The 17824-nt window shown below is 37.4% G+C and overlaps 2 protein-coding genes across 8 annotated transcripts in view; one reads left to right on the forward strand and one right to left on the reverse strand.

The window, feature by feature from the left end:
* Nucleotides 1–17218, reverse strand: ASTE1 (asteroid structure-specific endonuclease 1). Of its 4 annotated transcripts, none has more exons than XM_026681707.2 (5): nucleotides 17080–17218; nucleotides 7277–8610; nucleotides 5706–5916; nucleotides 4141–4336; nucleotides 1–374 (listed from the first exon to the last, which is right to left on the reverse strand). In XM_026681707.2, exons 2-5 carry the CDS (start codon nucleotides 8588–8590, stop codon nucleotides 89–91), a joined length of 2007 nt encoding a protein of 668 aa, XP_026537492.1. In that variant the 5' UTR covers nucleotides 8591–8610; nucleotides 17080–17218; the 3' UTR covers nucleotides 1–88. The 4 variants fall into 4 exon arrangements, with proteins under 4 accessions (XP_026537492.1, XP_087802234.1, XP_087802233.1 ...); XM_087946108.1 differs by having other exon boundaries at nucleotides 4141–4334; nucleotides 5725–5916; nucleotides 16689–17183; XM_087946107.1 differs by having other exon boundaries at nucleotides 16689–17183.
* Nucleotides 17219–17239: 21 nt separating this feature from the next.
* Nucleotides 17240–17824, forward strand: part of NEK11 (NIMA related kinase 11) — a 222668-nt gene continuing 222083 nt past the window's right edge. For 3 of the 4 annotated variants that reach the window (XM_087946118.1, XM_087946119.1, XM_087946121.1), the window contains exon 1: nucleotides 17240–17330. The gene's annotated coding sequence lies outside the window, so the exon portion shown is untranslated. Of the gene's footprint in view, nucleotides 17404–17824 lie in introns of all 4 variants that reach the window. The other variant, XM_087946120.1, reaches the window with a different exon arrangement.

Genomic DNA, 17824 nt, shown 5'->3' on the forward strand with positions numbered 1-17824 from the left:
TAGCATTACTTCTTTAATTCTTTTGAGAAATAACTTCTCAAACCCAAAGACAGATAAATATCAATAACCAGCTTGGAATACTGAGCTCTCAGTTCTCTATTGCCAGTGTTGCAAACCTGTTAGTACTACAGAAAGGTAGAGTGTCCATCATAGTGCTTTCTCGTATATCTGGCAATTTACTAATAATTTTCTTATTCTTTTTCCTTTGGGATTTTGACTTCTGAAAGAAACCTGGTGGTGTTGAATCTTTGACTATCTGTACCATGCTGCAATAAAGCTTGTAGATCTTTGGGGATGTACTGAGGAGGTTCTCTGGTGTGGAACTGGATTTAAGCTGATGATACAACCTATGGACAAGGGTCCCATTATAAAGCCTGTCAAAGATGAAAAAGAAAAGTGGTTTTGTATAGCAGAACTTGGGAGCTATGTGTTAAAAACCACACCAAATCAATCAAACAAGGAAAATCATTAAGAGTGCACAATCCAAAGCCCTTTATACAAATGTCTTTTCAGATTTGTCTTAGAAATAAATTCCCTTGCATTAAACTGAACTAATGGTGATACTCTCCTTCATGGATTACTGCCTTGTCATGGCAAAGGGGCTTGCGTAGCTCAATGAAGCTATGAGCTATGCTGTGCAGGACCATCCAAGACAGACAGGTCATTGCAGAGAGCTCTGACAAAACATGATCCACTGGAGAAGGAAATGGCAACCCATTCCAGTATCTTTACCATGAAAACCCTATGGACAGTACCAAAAGGCAAAAAGGTATGACGCTGGAAGATGAGCCCCTTAGGTGGGAAGGTATCAAATATGCTACTGGGGAAGAACAGAGGACTAATACTAGTAGCTACAGAAAGAATGAAGAGACTGGGCCAAAGCTGAAAGCTGTGCCAAAGCTGTGGATGTATCTGGTGGTGAAAGGAAAGTCCGATGCTGTAAAGATCTATACTTCATAAGAACCTGGAATGTAAGATCCATGAATCAAAGCAAGCTGGACGTGGTCAAATGAGATGATAAGACTGAACATTGACATCTTAGGAATCAGCGAACTAAAATGGACAGGAATGGGTGAATTTAATTCAGATGACTATCAGGTATACTACTGTGGGCAAGAATCCCTCAGAAGAAATGGAGTAGCCTTCATAGTCAATAAAAAAATGGGAAAAGCAATACTGGGATACAATCCCCCAAATGACAGAATGATCTCAGTTTGAATCCAAGGCAAATCATTCAACATCACAGTAGTCCAAGTCTATGCCCCAACCACTGGTTCTGAAGAGGATGACATTGACCGGTTCTACACTTTCCAAATCTATCTTCCAGTTCTGGAATTTCTTATTGGTGTTCCATTCTAGAATTGGCCAAGTTTGACAGTTTTTGCTTTCCAAGATCTTGCTGTGCCCTAACTGGGTTTTATATAAACACTATAATTAAAACCTTGTTTGGGAAAATACTAGAGTGCATTTAGAAAGTATTCAGTAGCTCATTCACTTTCGTCAATTTTGTTACGACGCAGCCTGATTCTACAGTTGTTGAAATTCATTTTTTTCTCATTAATCTACACTCAGTACCCCATAATGACAAAGTGAAAACAGAATTTTAGAAATGTATCCCAAATCAGTGAGTATTGAACATCCCTATTCAGTAGCATCAACCATTGGGCGAGGTCAGGTTTCAAAAAAAGAACTAAAGATATGAGACTTGTCTCCCATATTTTTTAAAATTTCTGTGGGAAAATTCCATTACATCTAGGTAAGAATTAAATAAACACCTGTCTGGAATTGAAAAGCTAAACCATGGCACTAGAATGGGTTGTGGGCCAATTGTTTGAACTGAAGCAAATGCTTCACATTTACTCTTGATATTCTGAAATTTTTAATGCAAATCTGTTAATAAGATATGGAAGCATGCTTGTATGCATGTATTTTGAATCTTGGAACAGATGCTCACAATAGCATTATATAAGATTAGAAAGAAAATAGATTGTTTAAAAATACTTTCATTGTCATAGATTTCCCAAAAGCAAAACATGAATCATCTTTGAAAAAAGAAAAGGCTGAACTGATATGCTTAACAAATGCTACTAGTACGGGGAGACCGGAAGTGATGTTGTGGCAACACCAGCAAGGGAATGGAGTTTCCATCCCTATGCTGGCTTTCTGTGTTTGTGGGCTCTGGAGGGAGCCAAAACTAACCTGGAGGGGTGGTGAAGCAAAGGGAGAGGTGCCTTGTGAGGTTCCAGGGGAGAACACAACTTCCCTGTTGAGCCCCCAGGCTATTACTCTCTAAGCCATGACTCGAAGAGGCGGCCAAAATGGCCACCACACAGCCGGAGGCAGCTTCACCTTAAGATGAGTGCAGGGGCGGAGTTAATAACAGTGTGCAACTGGGTGAGAACTATCCTTTTTAATTTAAAATATAACCCTGAGAAGAATATTCAGAAAAATGGACTCATAAATATATTAAGTGGCTGTGTTCTAGCTATTGGAGTAAAAAGTTATTATCTTAAAATATAGAAAACCGGACTTAAAGTTTGGAATAAAGTGAAAACTTATTTAAGAGCGCCACCTACTGTCAAAAGAAAAAACAACAAAGTGTGGTGTTATGATAATTAAAAGTGAGAATTTTATTATTGAAAGACCCCTGAAAGCTACAATATAAGACTCAATTGGTAGAGGGAAGTATAAAGATTTCACCCTTGGACCATTTAAAAGATTAGATTGATTAATTTTGGGACATAAAGATCCTTGGATATTGGACATTGTTTTTTCTAGTTTGAAAAGTGGCTTTGATTTGGATAAAGGACAGTTGGACAATTAGCTGGGAAGAATAAAAGATACACTGGCAAGAGGATTTGAGAACATTTTGAATAAAGTAAAAAACATGGATGCAGAGCTGGAAATTGAGATACAAACAACAAGAAGAAAGCAGGAGAAAAAAAGAAAAACATTGTCAAGTATTATATAAGACAATGAAAGGCAAAATTTAATAAAAATATAATGGTATTAGAATTGTATAAATTGTTAAATGTAAGAATGATGAAACCTACTATGTAAGATTTGGCTCAGGGACAGGTCTATAAAGCAGCTGGTTGAGATGCAATCCTGCTTGCAGGCAGCACTGCCACTGTATTTGTATTAAAATGTGACTAGAAAGGGGAATTTTTCTTTTTGAAATATAAGTGGCATACTCAGAAATTAATAAGAGGATAGATAATAGAAATTTATAATTTAATATAAATTTGTGAATGCTATTAGAATTATATAATTAGGTAAACCCTGCAAATATGATTATTGATATATAATTGGTAGTAAAAGGAGTGAGGTTAAGGATATAGACTGCCATAAAAATAACATACTGTAATATTTATTCAATTAAGATTGATAATTTAATAACTATATGTATTAATATCAAATCTGAAAAATTGTCAACTATATTAAGTAAGAGGAATATTGTCATATTTTTATTAAAATGTAAGACACTACAGAACCACACTGTTCACATATCGATTTTTGTTGTAACAAAAAAAATTATTGCAAAACAAAACAAATGCTACTAGTAATATATACAAATTGGAAAGTGATACTGTTGGCAAGTAGTGGTTCTAGCAAATAGAAGCAAATATCTATAGCTCAGAGTTGAACTGTGGAGTTCTTGGCATTCTCTAAGCTTAGTTGCTTTTTCACTTGCAAACATTTCATTATCTGACATCAGGGAAACTGATGATGTTAGTCAAGTAATGAAATATCTGCAAGCAAACAAACAACCAAGTTCAAAGAGCATCAAGGACTCCATAGTAGTTATATACTGTATTTTTAATTCAATTATTTCTACTCTTTTCCTCAAATTTGCTACTGAAAATATTTAGCTTTATATAATAGCATTTTTGGCTTTGTGATCATAGAAAGTATTGCTACTGCTGTTATTAATCCAACACCTCCAACCTGCCTGAAAAGTACAGAAACAGTATAATGCCACAAATGTGCAATTAATTTGATAAATTAGAACTATACTTTTCGAAAAAGTGTTGAACCTCTGAATAACATTTTTATATGCACATTCTAATATTGTATTGAAATTAGAGGAGCACCCTTTGGAGCAAGTATATACAAATGTGATGTTTTGGGGAAACCTACCGTGTAAGATCTGGCTCAGGGAGAGGTCTACAAAGCAGCTGGTTGAGATGCAACCCTGCTTGCAGGCAGCACTGCCACTGGCAGAAAGTGTGTGCAACATCGATTTCCAAATAATCTTTTGGGGATTTATTTTCTTTCCATTTCAAGAACTGTTCACGTACAATTTTATTGACCTCAGCATGTGATCTTTCAGGATCTAGATTTGAAAGAAAAAATATTTCCTGAACACTGAATGATTTTATTTTCATTGAATGTACACTAAGTAAGAATGGATACCAAAATTTCTAAATTTTTAGAACATAAAAATCATGGCCCTTTCTTATTTAGTATCTTAAATTTGGGTACCTCTCCTTATAATGGAATAGTGTTACAAAAATAAAGGAAGCTTGGAAAAGTATTTTTACAGCTGATGGGTTTTACTGAAAAATAGTTACTTAGCTAATCCTTTTTTTTTTTTCATGAACAGCTTATATAACACCCTATAATTACCATCTTAAAATCACTTAACATTTTTTTGGCAAAAACATTTTTTTGCCAGGGAGGCTATGAAAAGAATCCATTTGCTATACTATACTTTTACTATACCCAAACTGTAGGTGCTTTAATTTAAATAATTGTATTTTTCTTTTCCTCTTACAGCATTGATGACTTTTTCTCTTATCTATTACTACTTTGATTAAGTAGGCAACATACACACATATATTAATGTACACATGGACTAAGAGCCGTGACACAAAAACTAAATAAATACACATGTGGTAATCAACTCAATTTCAGTTCAGACTTTCATTTATGGGATATATCATCTCCTTTCTTTCTTAATGTTATAACACTGGTTAATTTTGGCACTTCAGCCATTATGCTACAATTGCAACCCAAGTTTTGTTTTTACAAGCACCATGCTATATTTTAGGGAAACCAGCATACAAATTTACCGACTATTTGCAAGTCAATATTCTGTTGTCCACATCCTACAAAGTTGGGGTATACTTTAGAATTAATAATTCTAATGAGATGCATGATACAATTATCAAATTCTTCAGTGTTCTTACATCAGCTTTAAATATTAGATAAATTAAATTTCTACAATGATTTCCATATTTTTATTTGGAAAGTAAAAACATTTCTTTTAGTCAGGCTGGCTTCTAGCCTGCAATTCTTCCCCACTATCACATTGTTACGGATGTCTCACATGATTAGCCCACAATATTGGATATCCTGAAATGGGATTGCTTAATCTGGACCAGAAGAAATCTCCTTTATGCTCTGGGGTGTAAACTGAGCATAATTAAAAACAAAAACATAAGTAGTAAAGTAAAATATTAATTGGAAGAATAATTTATGATTTCTGTAACAGTAACCAATAAGGAAAAGTTGGACTGGATGTTTATTCCCAACTGAATGTTTTTCCCAATTTCTTATGAAGTACTTTAATATGAAGTTACTTTTATAATACAAAACCTCTTGGCATGCATTTCATAATTTTACTTAAAATATATCTGATACCAACAAAATTGAACCAAATGAACTATTGCCTTTGGCTGAAATAGCTGGGAAAAACCTACCTGGAATGTGCAACATCTTATCTAATTCCCCAAATGTTACTCCAAGTAGTAAAGCCTTGATGTGCTGTAGTGTCAGTTTGGGTTCTGAAAACTGGGTCCAGTAACAGGTTACAGCCATAGGGAGCTGCAGCAAACAAGGAACTGGTTCAAGGATACAGGCTGATACTCCAAACGCCTCAAACAAAAATAGAAGACGCTCTGCGATGGGTGCCTACAAATAAATGGTTAACACCTTCAAGAAAAATACTGTTTCCCAAGTAATTTTTAATTTTAAACTTATTTATAATTTTATTTGATGGATCTACATGTTCAGTGAGGTTCTTTACAGAAATATTAATACTTGCATGTGATTAATTCTTCCACTTGGCCTGTTTTGGGGAGTTGAATTATTAATAATAAACATTCTGCCTTAGAAAAAACCTTCAATCTCTTTCCCCACCCCAAATATTGCTGTCTTTTATGTCATACATATTCCATAAGGAATTCTGCTGCATTGTTCAGTTATCCTACAGCAATAGTTAAAGGGGTCTTCTATATAAATTTTGCAGTGTAGATATCAATCACAAATTATTTTCAATATTTTATTCAATATTATTTTCGATATTTCCATAATTTCCTTTAAAAATGTAAATATACTTATTTCTCAGGACAATAAAAGTCACAGAATAGATTCATTGCATTTATGGAATGCCGGACTCCATAGAAGTTTTGGTACCACAAAAATGTAAAAAATAACCTAGTGTGAATACTGTTGAATATTTTTATTGAAATTTTTCTTCTCTGTAGCCCGCCCCCAAACAATTTGTATACCCTATCTCCTGAACCATAAAGAGTTCTCTCAAATTGCACTCTGTACTTCTGATTAAATGTACTGAAACCTACTTTAATACAACTTTACTCTTTGATGTCCCACAAGATTTCCCCCTTTTTTCTTACAAAATACTATCATAGATATCTCTATAAATTTTGTGATAGGAATTCCTTTGCAGTCAAGGATTTATAAGAATACTATTTAGAGACACCAAGAAAACAAAGTTTTAGTCTTTCTCACAGGTTACTGAAACATTCTTGATTTTATCATTTATTTAATATATCCATTAATTACAGTATATGTCTCTTTTTAGAAGTCAGTGATGAAAATTTTTGTGAGAACATTCCAAATTTTACACGAAGAAATGTTCTACAACCATGGAAAATATTTTTTCCTAGCTTCTTTTATTTGGAAGAGATTCTGAAAAGTTGTGTAATTTGTATGAAAAGTATAAATGTATATTATTTTGCAAGCCATAGATAGGAAATTTCAATTTCATTGTACACATGTTGTGCATTGACAATAAACATTTGATTTGATTTGAAAAAAGAATCAGAATCCACAGAGAACTGCTTGCTATCTCTCAAGGCATTAAGCATCAATATAATTAAGAGTCAACAGGATTATTCATGCTTTTCAATATGTATCTTCAGTTTTAGAGGTAAAATCTAACTTTAAAAAATGATTTATCAATCTGCCCAGTATGTTTCATATGTTTTCTGTACTGGAAATGTTTAAGCACATCATTTTGAGTATTTACCTCATTTAATGTAGACAAAGCATACCAACTGTCCGGAAATTTCTGTGCCAATTCTGCTACATGAACAGATGATTTCTTGAGTGATTTTTGGAGTCTATCAAATTCATAGAAGACAGGAGGAAATGAAGTTGGCTGTTTGTTCAAAGGGGGACTAAGGGAACTTGGTGCAGTGTTCAACAGTAACCAATAGATAACCTGTCTAATTGGCAAAGTTATGGAATGAGCACTATCTCGCTGCATATTCTCTACCTGAACAGGAAGGATGGTACTTCTTAATATAAGAGCATCACTAACAAATGGTGCTAGTTGTCCTTTAATTAAGTGTGTTTCAATCCACTGTGGTAATTTTAATTTCTTCATTTCCTCAGATTCATACATACCACTCTGGAAAAAATCTTTGAGATTGACATTAGATGGTTCATATTCTCCCATGAAAGAAGAGAGAAGCTGTCGTATGTCTTCTTTTTCATGCTTTTTAAAATACTTCAACACATTTTCCATTGCCTCAGAAAGATCAGCAAAACGAGATAACCAGTTCAGCAGTCCCTGAATGCGGTCATGTTTTCTACTCTTCCGCCGGGATTTCTCTGTAGGAAGGTGTATTTTACTAAAAAACACTTCCATAGCTGGCAGATTTATGTAGTCATTGCCACTCATTACTGCAAAAAGAGGCAGCAGAGTTTTGTTCATATTAAAATGTCTACAAAATCTTTCTAATGAGAAACACCGTGCTGGGATGTAGCATTCTTGTGAGTCTTTACATTTGCAAAGATTTCTCCACTGAAAATAATTTAGAGGACAATAGCCTGATTGGAGGTCAAAAATGCAAAAATCACTATCTAAAGTTAACACAGGGCAACTCAAGTGATTGGCTAAAGATACAATATCCCTGTCTGCCTCTGAAAATGACTGTACAAAAGGCACTTGTAGTTCAGTTAGAATCTGCTTGAAGACCTCTCTGACAAGCAAAGGCAATAAACTTCCACCACCACCACGAGAAAGAGAATGGGCTGCCTGGATCTTTTCCTTAGCTCGTTCCTTTAAGGTTGCACATTTTTTATTAGATGCATCATTACCTCCATCCAGCACAACATATGGCTGTATGTGGCACACAGCCAATGACTGAAAAAACTGACGTGTTATATCTGCAAAAGAATCATAATCCCCACCATGCCGGATATCCAGATTTGAATCAAAATAAAGGTGATGATACAAATTATTTCCATCAATTATTACATCTATGTTTCTCAGCTGCAGATCAACAAAGAATTCGCTATGTTCCCCTACATAGCTTGTTAGGCCATGAACGCCCATTCTTATTAGTTGGAGTGCCCCTGTTAAAAGAAAAAGAAAAAATGAATCTTTCAAAGAAAAAGCACAAGGTGTGGAATTAATTGGGCAACATTATTTGATACTGCAGTTAAAAAGTATTTGAACGCCATGAGAAAGCAATTGTATTCACATCCATGATCGATGGATGTGTTGCTGCAAGGATAAAGCCAACTGAAATGTATTAATTTGGGGAGGGGGGGAACCTACTGAGCTTCAAAAAATAAATTACAAAATTGGCCTCTTTCTGAAATAAGGGTCTATCACGCTTCTAATTACATCAAAATTAGCCAGGGTGGATAAAAATCCATGTTTTTTTCAAATAAATAAATAAATCAGATTTTTAAAATTTAAATCAGATTTTTTTAATCAAATTTATTTTAATAAAATGCTTTTGGAGTAAAAATCTAACTAAAGATAGTTTTCTATTTAATTAATTAATAATTTAGGTTATTCAGCATGAAATGGGGAGCAGTTATGTAGCATGAGGCTGTATATTCTGCAAAATTTATATACAACTCATTCAATGAATCCAAGCTCTGCAAGCTAAATAGGAAACCTTCATTTTTTTTGCAAATAATAATATTAAAGATTCTAACTACCAGCAAGAATGAGTCCTTACATTTAAAGAGCACCTGTCATTTCAGATCCATCATGGCAGTGCCTGTTAGCGGGCATCCACTCACCTGCCGCTAGCCACGTCCCTTACCTTGTTCTGTCACTGCTGCATCACCAGCCGTCCCACTAAAGTGTCGTGTCAGCGTTCCAGGGAAATTCCATTCCTGTCAGTAACCCCAAGACACACTCCATCTCAAAGTACTTTTATCAGAACAGTACCTGGCACATACGGGGGAAATCTGGAATTAAATCTTCCAGGCTTCCTCACAAAGTCCCAAGCTACAACCCATCCCCTTTTCCTTCATCACCCGATCACGTGCACCAATCCCAAAGTAAGTTTCAATTCTTTCTGCGCCACACTCTGTAACCCTGAACTATCAAAATAATATATTTTGTCTACTAAGAGCTACTCAATTAACATCACCCCCTCCCACTTTCTTCAACTATGTGGCAGTGATGAATTTCCCCCCTTGAAATATCCTTCTCCTATAAGAAAATAAAAAACAAAACACAACCAGGGGTTAATACGTTGCCCTTAACCCCCTCTCCCCCTCCAAGAGGACCCTTCGGTTTGTGGGGGGATTCCTCATGGAATCGGTTAACCAATCTATCTGCATGTACAACCCAACTTTTTACCCAAGTAGCATCTGATATAGGGTAACCCTTCCATAAGACCAAATATTGCAACTGTCCTTGGTGTAATCGAATCGAGGATTCTTGATTTCATAATGTGTCTCACCCTGTACGATTAACGGTTTAGGGGAAGCGATTGGTATTGGTCTTATCATTCATGTAACAGCTGGTTTTAATAAACTACTATGGAACACTGGGTGAATTTTTCCCAATAGCGGGGAAGACTTAATTGGACCATGACCAGATTATTTTCAAAATTGGGAATAGACCTAAGAATTTAGGCACCAACTTCTTACCAGGAAGTTTCAATCTAAGATATTTGGTTGACAAATATACTTTGACTCCTACTTTAAACGGTGGTTGGAGGGATCTATGTTTGTCCACCCGCTTTTTGTAATCCTTTGCAGCTTCAGTCAAAGCTTTTTTCGTATCCTCCCAACCTTTTTTAATGAGTTCATCCATTCTATTACAGACATGGATGTGGGAGGTTTTTTAGGTAATTCTGGCATAGGGACAAATTCCATGTCAGTGTTGATTTGGAATGGAGTCAACCCTGTGCTGCTATGAACTGCATATGAATAAGCACCTCTGCAAATGGTAATAATTCAGCCCAGTTTTCCTGTTGATAATTTACATAGCATCTAATGTATTGTTCCACCATGGCATTAGCCCTTTCTGCTGCTCCGTTGCAGGCCTGAATGCTGAGATAACCCTTGGGATGACCCAATAGACTTTAAAAACTTCTTCCAGAACTTAGCGGTAAATTGTACCCCTCTGTCTGATATTATTCTACGAGGTACTCCATATAGCCTATAGATATGCTTCACGAACTGTTTTGCAAGTTTTTTTGCAGATGGAAGTCCTTTACAGGCTGTAAAGTGGGCCTGCTTAGAGAATAAGTCAATAAAAGTCCAAATGATTGTATTCCCTCCACTCTCAGATAATTCTACGATAAAGTCCATTGCGATTTCTTCCCATGGCTGTGTTGGTTCAGCTACTTGTTGGAGGAGGCCAGGGGGTTTCCCAGTTCTGTGTTTCATCATGGCACAAATTGAGCAGCTTTTCACATAATTCTTGATATCAGTTTTCATTTTTGGCCACCAGAACTGTCTTCTGACTAAATGTAGGGTTTTTAAGAAACCGAAGTGTCCCCCCAACCACGAGTCGTGGGTACACTTTCGTACCATTAGTCTTAGGTTTGCAGGTACATAAAGTTTAGTCCCTTTCCAAGCCAGTCCCTCATTCATTGTTAATTCAGTTTGATGCTCCACAAACCAGAGATCGGTCAATAGGGCTGCTTTCAACTCTGTGGTCAGTTTGTCTTCCAGGCGTTTGGGGTTGCAGTTGGCTTGGCCTCAAATGGTTACTTGGCCTGCTGATTGAGCTTCTGATATCAAAGCCTGCATTATTTCCTCTCAGTGACTGTCAAACTGGGGATTCCTGGACAGGGCATCCGCCAATATGTTTTTCCCTCCAGGAATATATTTCATGTTGAAGTTGAACCACTTGAAGTAAGTGAAGTAAGTAAGTGAAGTAAGCCCAGCGGACTTGTTTAGGTGATAGCTTCCGAGGTGTCTTTAGAGCCTCAAGGTTCTTGTGATCAGTCCACACCTCAAACGGCTCCTTCACTCCTTCTAGGAAATGCCTCCAAGTCAAGAAAGCCCATCATACTGCAAATGCTTCTTTCTTCCAAACCGCCCATCTTCGCTCTGTGTCCGTTAGCTTTTTGGACACATAAGCACAAGGCATCAGTTGGCTGAGAGTCCTTTTGTAGCAGAATGGCCGCTACCACCACATCACTAGCATCAGCTTGGACTATAAAAAGTCTGGTCAGGTCTGGGTGCTGGAGAATGGGCTCAGCTGCAAAGAGGCGTTTTAAGGTTTCAAAAGCTTTCTGACAGTCCATTGTCCAAGCAAGGGGTTGACTGGGCTTCAGTTTGGTGGGTGAAGGGCACATTTTTAATAACTCTGTCAAAGGGAGGGCAACCTCGGCAAAAGAAGGAATGATTGTCTATAGAAATTGTCAAAAAGCTTTGAAGTTGCTTTTGTGTTTTGGGGGTTGTCAGTCCAGCACGGCCTTCACTTTTCCAGGGTCCATCTCAATTCCCTGGTTGGATATTCGGTAGCCTAAGTAATCCAGTGACTCCTTGTGGAATTCACATTTTGACCGTTTTACATATAACCTGGCAGCCAAAAGTTTTTTAAGGCCTTTTCTGATCAGTTTGACATGTTCCTTGATGGTTTCGCTGAATATAAGGATGTCATTTAGGTATATAAGGACCTCCCGGTACAGGTGCGGATGTAACACTTCATTGATGAATTGCATAAATGCTGCGGAGGCCCCCTGAAGTCCGAATGGCATGACTCTAAATTGGAAACTACTCAAAGGGCAGTTAAAGGCTGTTTTCCATTCATCTCCCTCTTTTATGCTTCTCTCAGATCTAGCTTGGTGAAGACCTTGCCTTTTGACAGATGGTTTAATAAGTCCTTCATAAGGGGGAGAGGATACATGTTTTTGACACACATGGTGTTCACGCCCCTAAAATCAACACATAATCTCAACCCACCATCTTTCTTTTCTTTGAACAGCACTGGAGCGGCAAACTTAGATTTGGTAGGTTCAATGAAACCTCTATCCAAATTGCTATTGATGTATTTCCTCAATTCAGCCATTTCAGCTGGTGTCATGGAATACATCTTTGGTTTGGGCAGTTTTGCCCCGGGTTCTAATTCTATGGCACAATCTGTGGCTCGATGGGGAGGCAAAACATTATATTCTTCTTCACTGAATGCCTCAGCCAAGTTTCTATATTGTTTGGGCACTTGGGGAGTACCTGGAAGAAGGTCTGAGGCGGTTGCTGCTTCAGTTTCTGGACCCAGGTTGGATGGTGGTTTCTTAGTGGGAGGAAGGGGGGGCAGTGGCCCCACTCCAATAATGATTTTCCAGAATCCATCATCCCACTTGATGGTAGGGGCCTATTTGTCTACCCAAGCAAGTCCCAAGTAACTGGCACGTACAGGGGAAATCCGGAACTAAATCTTTCCGGCTTCCCCACAAAGTCCCAAGCTACAACCCATCCCCTTTTCCTTCATCACCAGATCACGTGCACCAATCCCAAAGTAAGTTTTAATTCTTTCTGTGCTACACTCTATAACCTTGAACTATCAAAATAATATATTTAGTCTACTAAGAGCTACTCAATTAATATCACCCCCTCCCACTTTCTTCAACTATGTGGCAGCAATGAATTCCATAGCTGACAGTGAATCAATAGTGCGGGACAGAGAAGACAGTTGCTCTTTAAAAAGTATGATTTAAATCGAGTTGATTTAAATCAACCCTTTTTACTAGTGATTTAAATCATAATTCAAATCATGATTTAAATCAACTCAATTTAAATCAAATCCACCCTGGAATTAGCCCAACAGAGTCCGAGTCCTTTCTGTCCCCATTACCACTGCAAAACTATTTTGGTAACCATTTTTATGCAAAATTTCATAAGGCTATTAGAAATCTAGAGCTTCAGGATAGAAATACAGATGCTTCCTGAAGCATGCTTAGCAGTGACTGGGCACTTATATGTTTGTGGCAATCCCAGATTTCCCTAGTCAGTTTGGGAAGAACAGAGTAAATGGCTCAAAAAAGATTTTAAAAAATCTCAATGTTTTATAATTAAAAATACACTTGTTATTTTTTGCATGTTTGTTTGCAAAGACTAAAAAGAATTCCATTGATATATTTTATATTTTATCATTACAAACGTCTATGATATAGTAACATTGGAGTTTGAATATTGCAACAGTTGAAATGATTCACTAGAAATACATATTAGAATGTCATCTTAGGTTAGTAAAAAGTCCACCATTTTACCATTTTACATATGACTAAAGTCCCATTTTCCTTTAACAGACATTTGGATCTAACAGTCACTCCTTACCTTAATTAGATGTTAAACTGAGAGTTTATTGTATGTATCAATCACCACAAAGAAACATACTTTGATGTAAAGCTTCTTATAGGAGGAATTTCCATGGCTTTTTATTCCTAAAGCAAAATATTATATCATCAGTTTTTAGAATTACTTTGGGAAGCCAGTGTTGTCTACTGCTATATACTATAAATAGTATTTCCCATATTCTACAGTAGGAAGTTAGCACCCACCCCTCTCCTAGAAAAATGAAATATCTTAGGAAATATTAAAAAGGCAGAATATTTCCCCTAAAAAGAGTAGAAACTCAGAAGCAGAAACTTACCTCAGAAGTAGAAACTCACCCCCACCTTTGTTAATGGGTGGGCCATTAAGGCCCAGGCCAAAGGTATCTGCCCATCTCACCATCTGGCCTGGGAAAATTGCATCAGCATTCAGGTGAAGCCAGTCAAAGCCTACAAAGTTAACTGAGACCCCCACCCCTGGGAGTCTGAAAGCCAATGGGATACATATCTTACACAGGAACAGGAAACACTAAGGTAGGGCCCAACAGAGGGTATATAACTATGGCATGCTCAGCATCTCAGCCCTTTTCCTTCTTTTCCTTCATTCAACATCTTGAAGCATGTGATCGTCCTTTTCAGTTTGGAGCTCCAAGCCATGTGGTCCTGTCCACCATTAAACCATCTTTCCAAACAGCCTCCATGATTCCAGTGTCTTTTTCCCCACTTGGAACTGAACCCAGAAGGATAATTCTTCCAACACTACTGTAATTACATTTGTAGTAAGGTTAAATAAATATAAACTCTCTACATCCCTCCTCTATTTACCCATTACATTTTATTTCATAAATTCCTTGGAACAGAAATCTGTCTGCTTAGGCTGCCAAGTCATATATGTGTTTGATGTTAAACTATAATGAAGAAGTAAGGGAATAGAGACAGCCCTCAATGTAATGACTGTTAGATTATCTGCAACACTGCAGATGTTTTTACTATTTAATTTTACTTAAGGATATATCCATCCCTGTACTTGGGGGTGGGGTGGGGTAACCAATCTATAGCAATCTCTAGGAAACAACATCCACAAGGAGCTCTGCTGGAAAAGTGATTGAGACCATTTTAATTGGAAGTGGGGAAGAATGCTGCCTTACATTGTGAGCCAATTTGGCCTAGCAGTTAAGGCACCAGAAAACAAAAGGTCATGGCTTCAAATCCCATTTTAGCCATAAAAGGCAGCTGAGTGATCTTGGATTAATCATTTTCTCAGCCCAATTCACCTGAGTTGTGAGCAAAATTGGAGGAGGAAAATGTGTTGGATATTTGTCATCTTGAGTTATGTGTAAAAATAACAAAGGCAGGATATAAATTAATAGAATTCAGGTGCTACATGTATACTGAAAGCCAAATCTGGCTCTTGATTCTGCCTCAGTTTATCTTCCCAATAAGCAACTGAGTCGGAAGATCATTTTAAAAGAGTTTATTAGACTACCCTGATAAAGTGGGGTCTCTCTATGTAAAAGGGAGAGAGAACACCCCAATCCCACGTTTTCCTTTTTATAGTGTAGAAAGTTAGCACCCACCCCTCTCCTAGAAGAATGAAATATTCTAGGAAATATTAAGAAGGCAGAATAACCTTTCTGGATGAGAAAAGAAGAAACATGATCTTTGAAAGCAGCCCACCTTTGTTAATAGCCCCAGAAAGACAAAAGGCATCTTATCCACAACACAAAAGACCTTCAGCTCCAGGGTGATGGGTTTAAGATATGGCCCTCAGGACATGATAGGATTAGGCCTCTACCCATCTCACCACATGGCACCTGGGAAGATTACATCACCCAGCAAAATTCAAGCAAGCTTGGGACTCAAGATAATCTACAAGTTACCCCTGCATGGGCCTATGGGAGTCTGACAACCAATCAGGACACATTTCTTGCCACAGGAACAGGAAGCAAGTTCAAAGCCCAACAGAGGTTATAAATCTTTTTCCCTCTCACCCATGTACTTTTTGCCCAGGACCTCAAATCATGTGGTCCTGCTGTCCACCATTAAACCATCTTTCCAAGCAATCTCCGTTTCCAGTGTCTTTCATCCCATTTGGAACTGAACCCAGATGGACATTTCTTCCAACAATGGTTAACCAAGAAAATGTAAATGTTGATTGGATAGAATAAAAATAACTTCCCTTTTGCATAGGAATCAGTTACATATAGTCAAACATGTTACATATTTGTATCCCAATATCACATGTTCATTAAAATGAGGTCTAAAGTGAGAAGGGGCATAATTGTAAGGAAAAAGAGTTGTTTAGAGTTCAGGAAAGAGATAAGCCAGACCCCAAGTTGTACTAACAAACTTTTCTATCTGGAGGTAGTCTCCAGCTTATCAGTTTAGTAATGTTATAAGCTACTAAATGGGAACATTTTAAAAGAGAGAAAATAAATTAAAATACAAGATAAGTATGTTAGTTAACAAATAACAAAACCCATGTTATTTGCTCCTCAGTACTAATCACAAACTTCCCACTGTTGTAATATAGTCAAATTTAGTTGATTTCAACACCACCACCCATGTTTTTTTCAAAAAGTTAGTTTCAGAAAAAGAGCATTTTGTTTAAATCATCATCCAATTTCCAAATGACTGAAAACACTACCCTAAAGCAATTGCTAGCACATCCACAACTTATTGCAGATTACAATTCTTAAAAATAAATGCATCTTGCTGATAGATCAGTGTTGGGAGTTTTTGATTATTCAAGGAACTGAAATATCTGTGTATGTCTGGGTTACATGCAATGGAAATAACCAACCAAACCCTGAATGAACTCTGTTTTCTATCTCGTGGGCCTGTTTTAAAACAGACGACTGAATAGGGGTTGAAAACAAAAGTAAAAATCAAGATTACCCGTGACTCTGGAGAAGCTCTTTCTTAACATTAGAAATTAAGTCTTTTTCTTTAGAAAAGCCACAGCTTTTTGTCCGGATCCTCTTGTATTTTTACAGTACAACTCCGTAACGGAGTGAAGTTTTGCAGATTGTTTTCTTTGGCATGAACTTGGAATTCTATTGGATTTCCAGCTGCGTAGTAAGTTTGCAAGCAAAGAAAACCTTGCAACTCTATTCCCAGCAACATCGGAAGCGTCCCCCCGACCCACGTTTCCAATTAAAATTTTTGACCCAGTACACATATTGGGTGCCGGATTACCGAACACTTTAATTCTAAATACGCCGATAGGCGAAACCTCTGATGAGAACTGTGATGGTCGGAGCCCCCCTCTAACCTCCTGGCAACGTACCTCCGCACAAAACGTTCTCGAACTCTCGGCTTTTAGAACGGAGGAAGCGGCCACGCTAGCTACTACTAAGGCGGCCCACGCTACCTACGTCATCGCCAATCTGTACAATACCGTGTTGAGAAAGATGTGTGAACTTTAATTCCCAGAATTCTTCAGCCAGGATACGGAAGCATAGCTGCTCTCACCTAGCAACAGAAGCCAAACACTGAGGAAGCGGGAGAAGGCGAACGTTCTTGGGAGAAGAGAGCAAGGCAGGTGTTGGCTGTGGGGAATGGGAGAGGGAGGCTACGCGAAAGATATAACCCTCATGTCCCCCTCAGTACGGTATGGTATTGCTGGGTAAATTTACTTTGAATCCCATATTTTTCTAACCTGCGTATCCGAAGTGTTTTTACAATATAGTGATTCTCGAGGACCCTAAATCATCCCGGTTATTTTTTGTTGAACAGTTTCCTCTTCCATGGAGTTTTATCGGCGGCACAGACAATTGTCTTTCATTAGGATCCTCTTGTCTTTGCCTGTCACTATAGCTGATACTGTAATTTTAACAGAAGCAGCATAAAAAAGCAATGAAAATCATAGGAAGATTACAGAAGGAAATTGATACTGTTTGGGTCTCTTGTCAGGTACTGTATCAAGTTACAGCATCTAGATAAGCAGGATCAGACTTTGGTTACTGCTTAAATGGGAGACCATTAGGAAACTCCACAGCTATAGGCTAAAAAATTGTGAAGTAAAAAAATGT

Source organism: Notechis scutatus, chromosome Z, assembly GCF_049901735.1.
Source record: "Notechis scutatus isolate UNSWTSFEM ecotype Mainland chromosome Z, rNotScu1.2, whole genome shotgun sequence".
Taxonomy (NCBI): Eukaryota; Metazoa; Chordata; class Lepidosauria; order Squamata; family Elapidae; genus Notechis; species Notechis scutatus.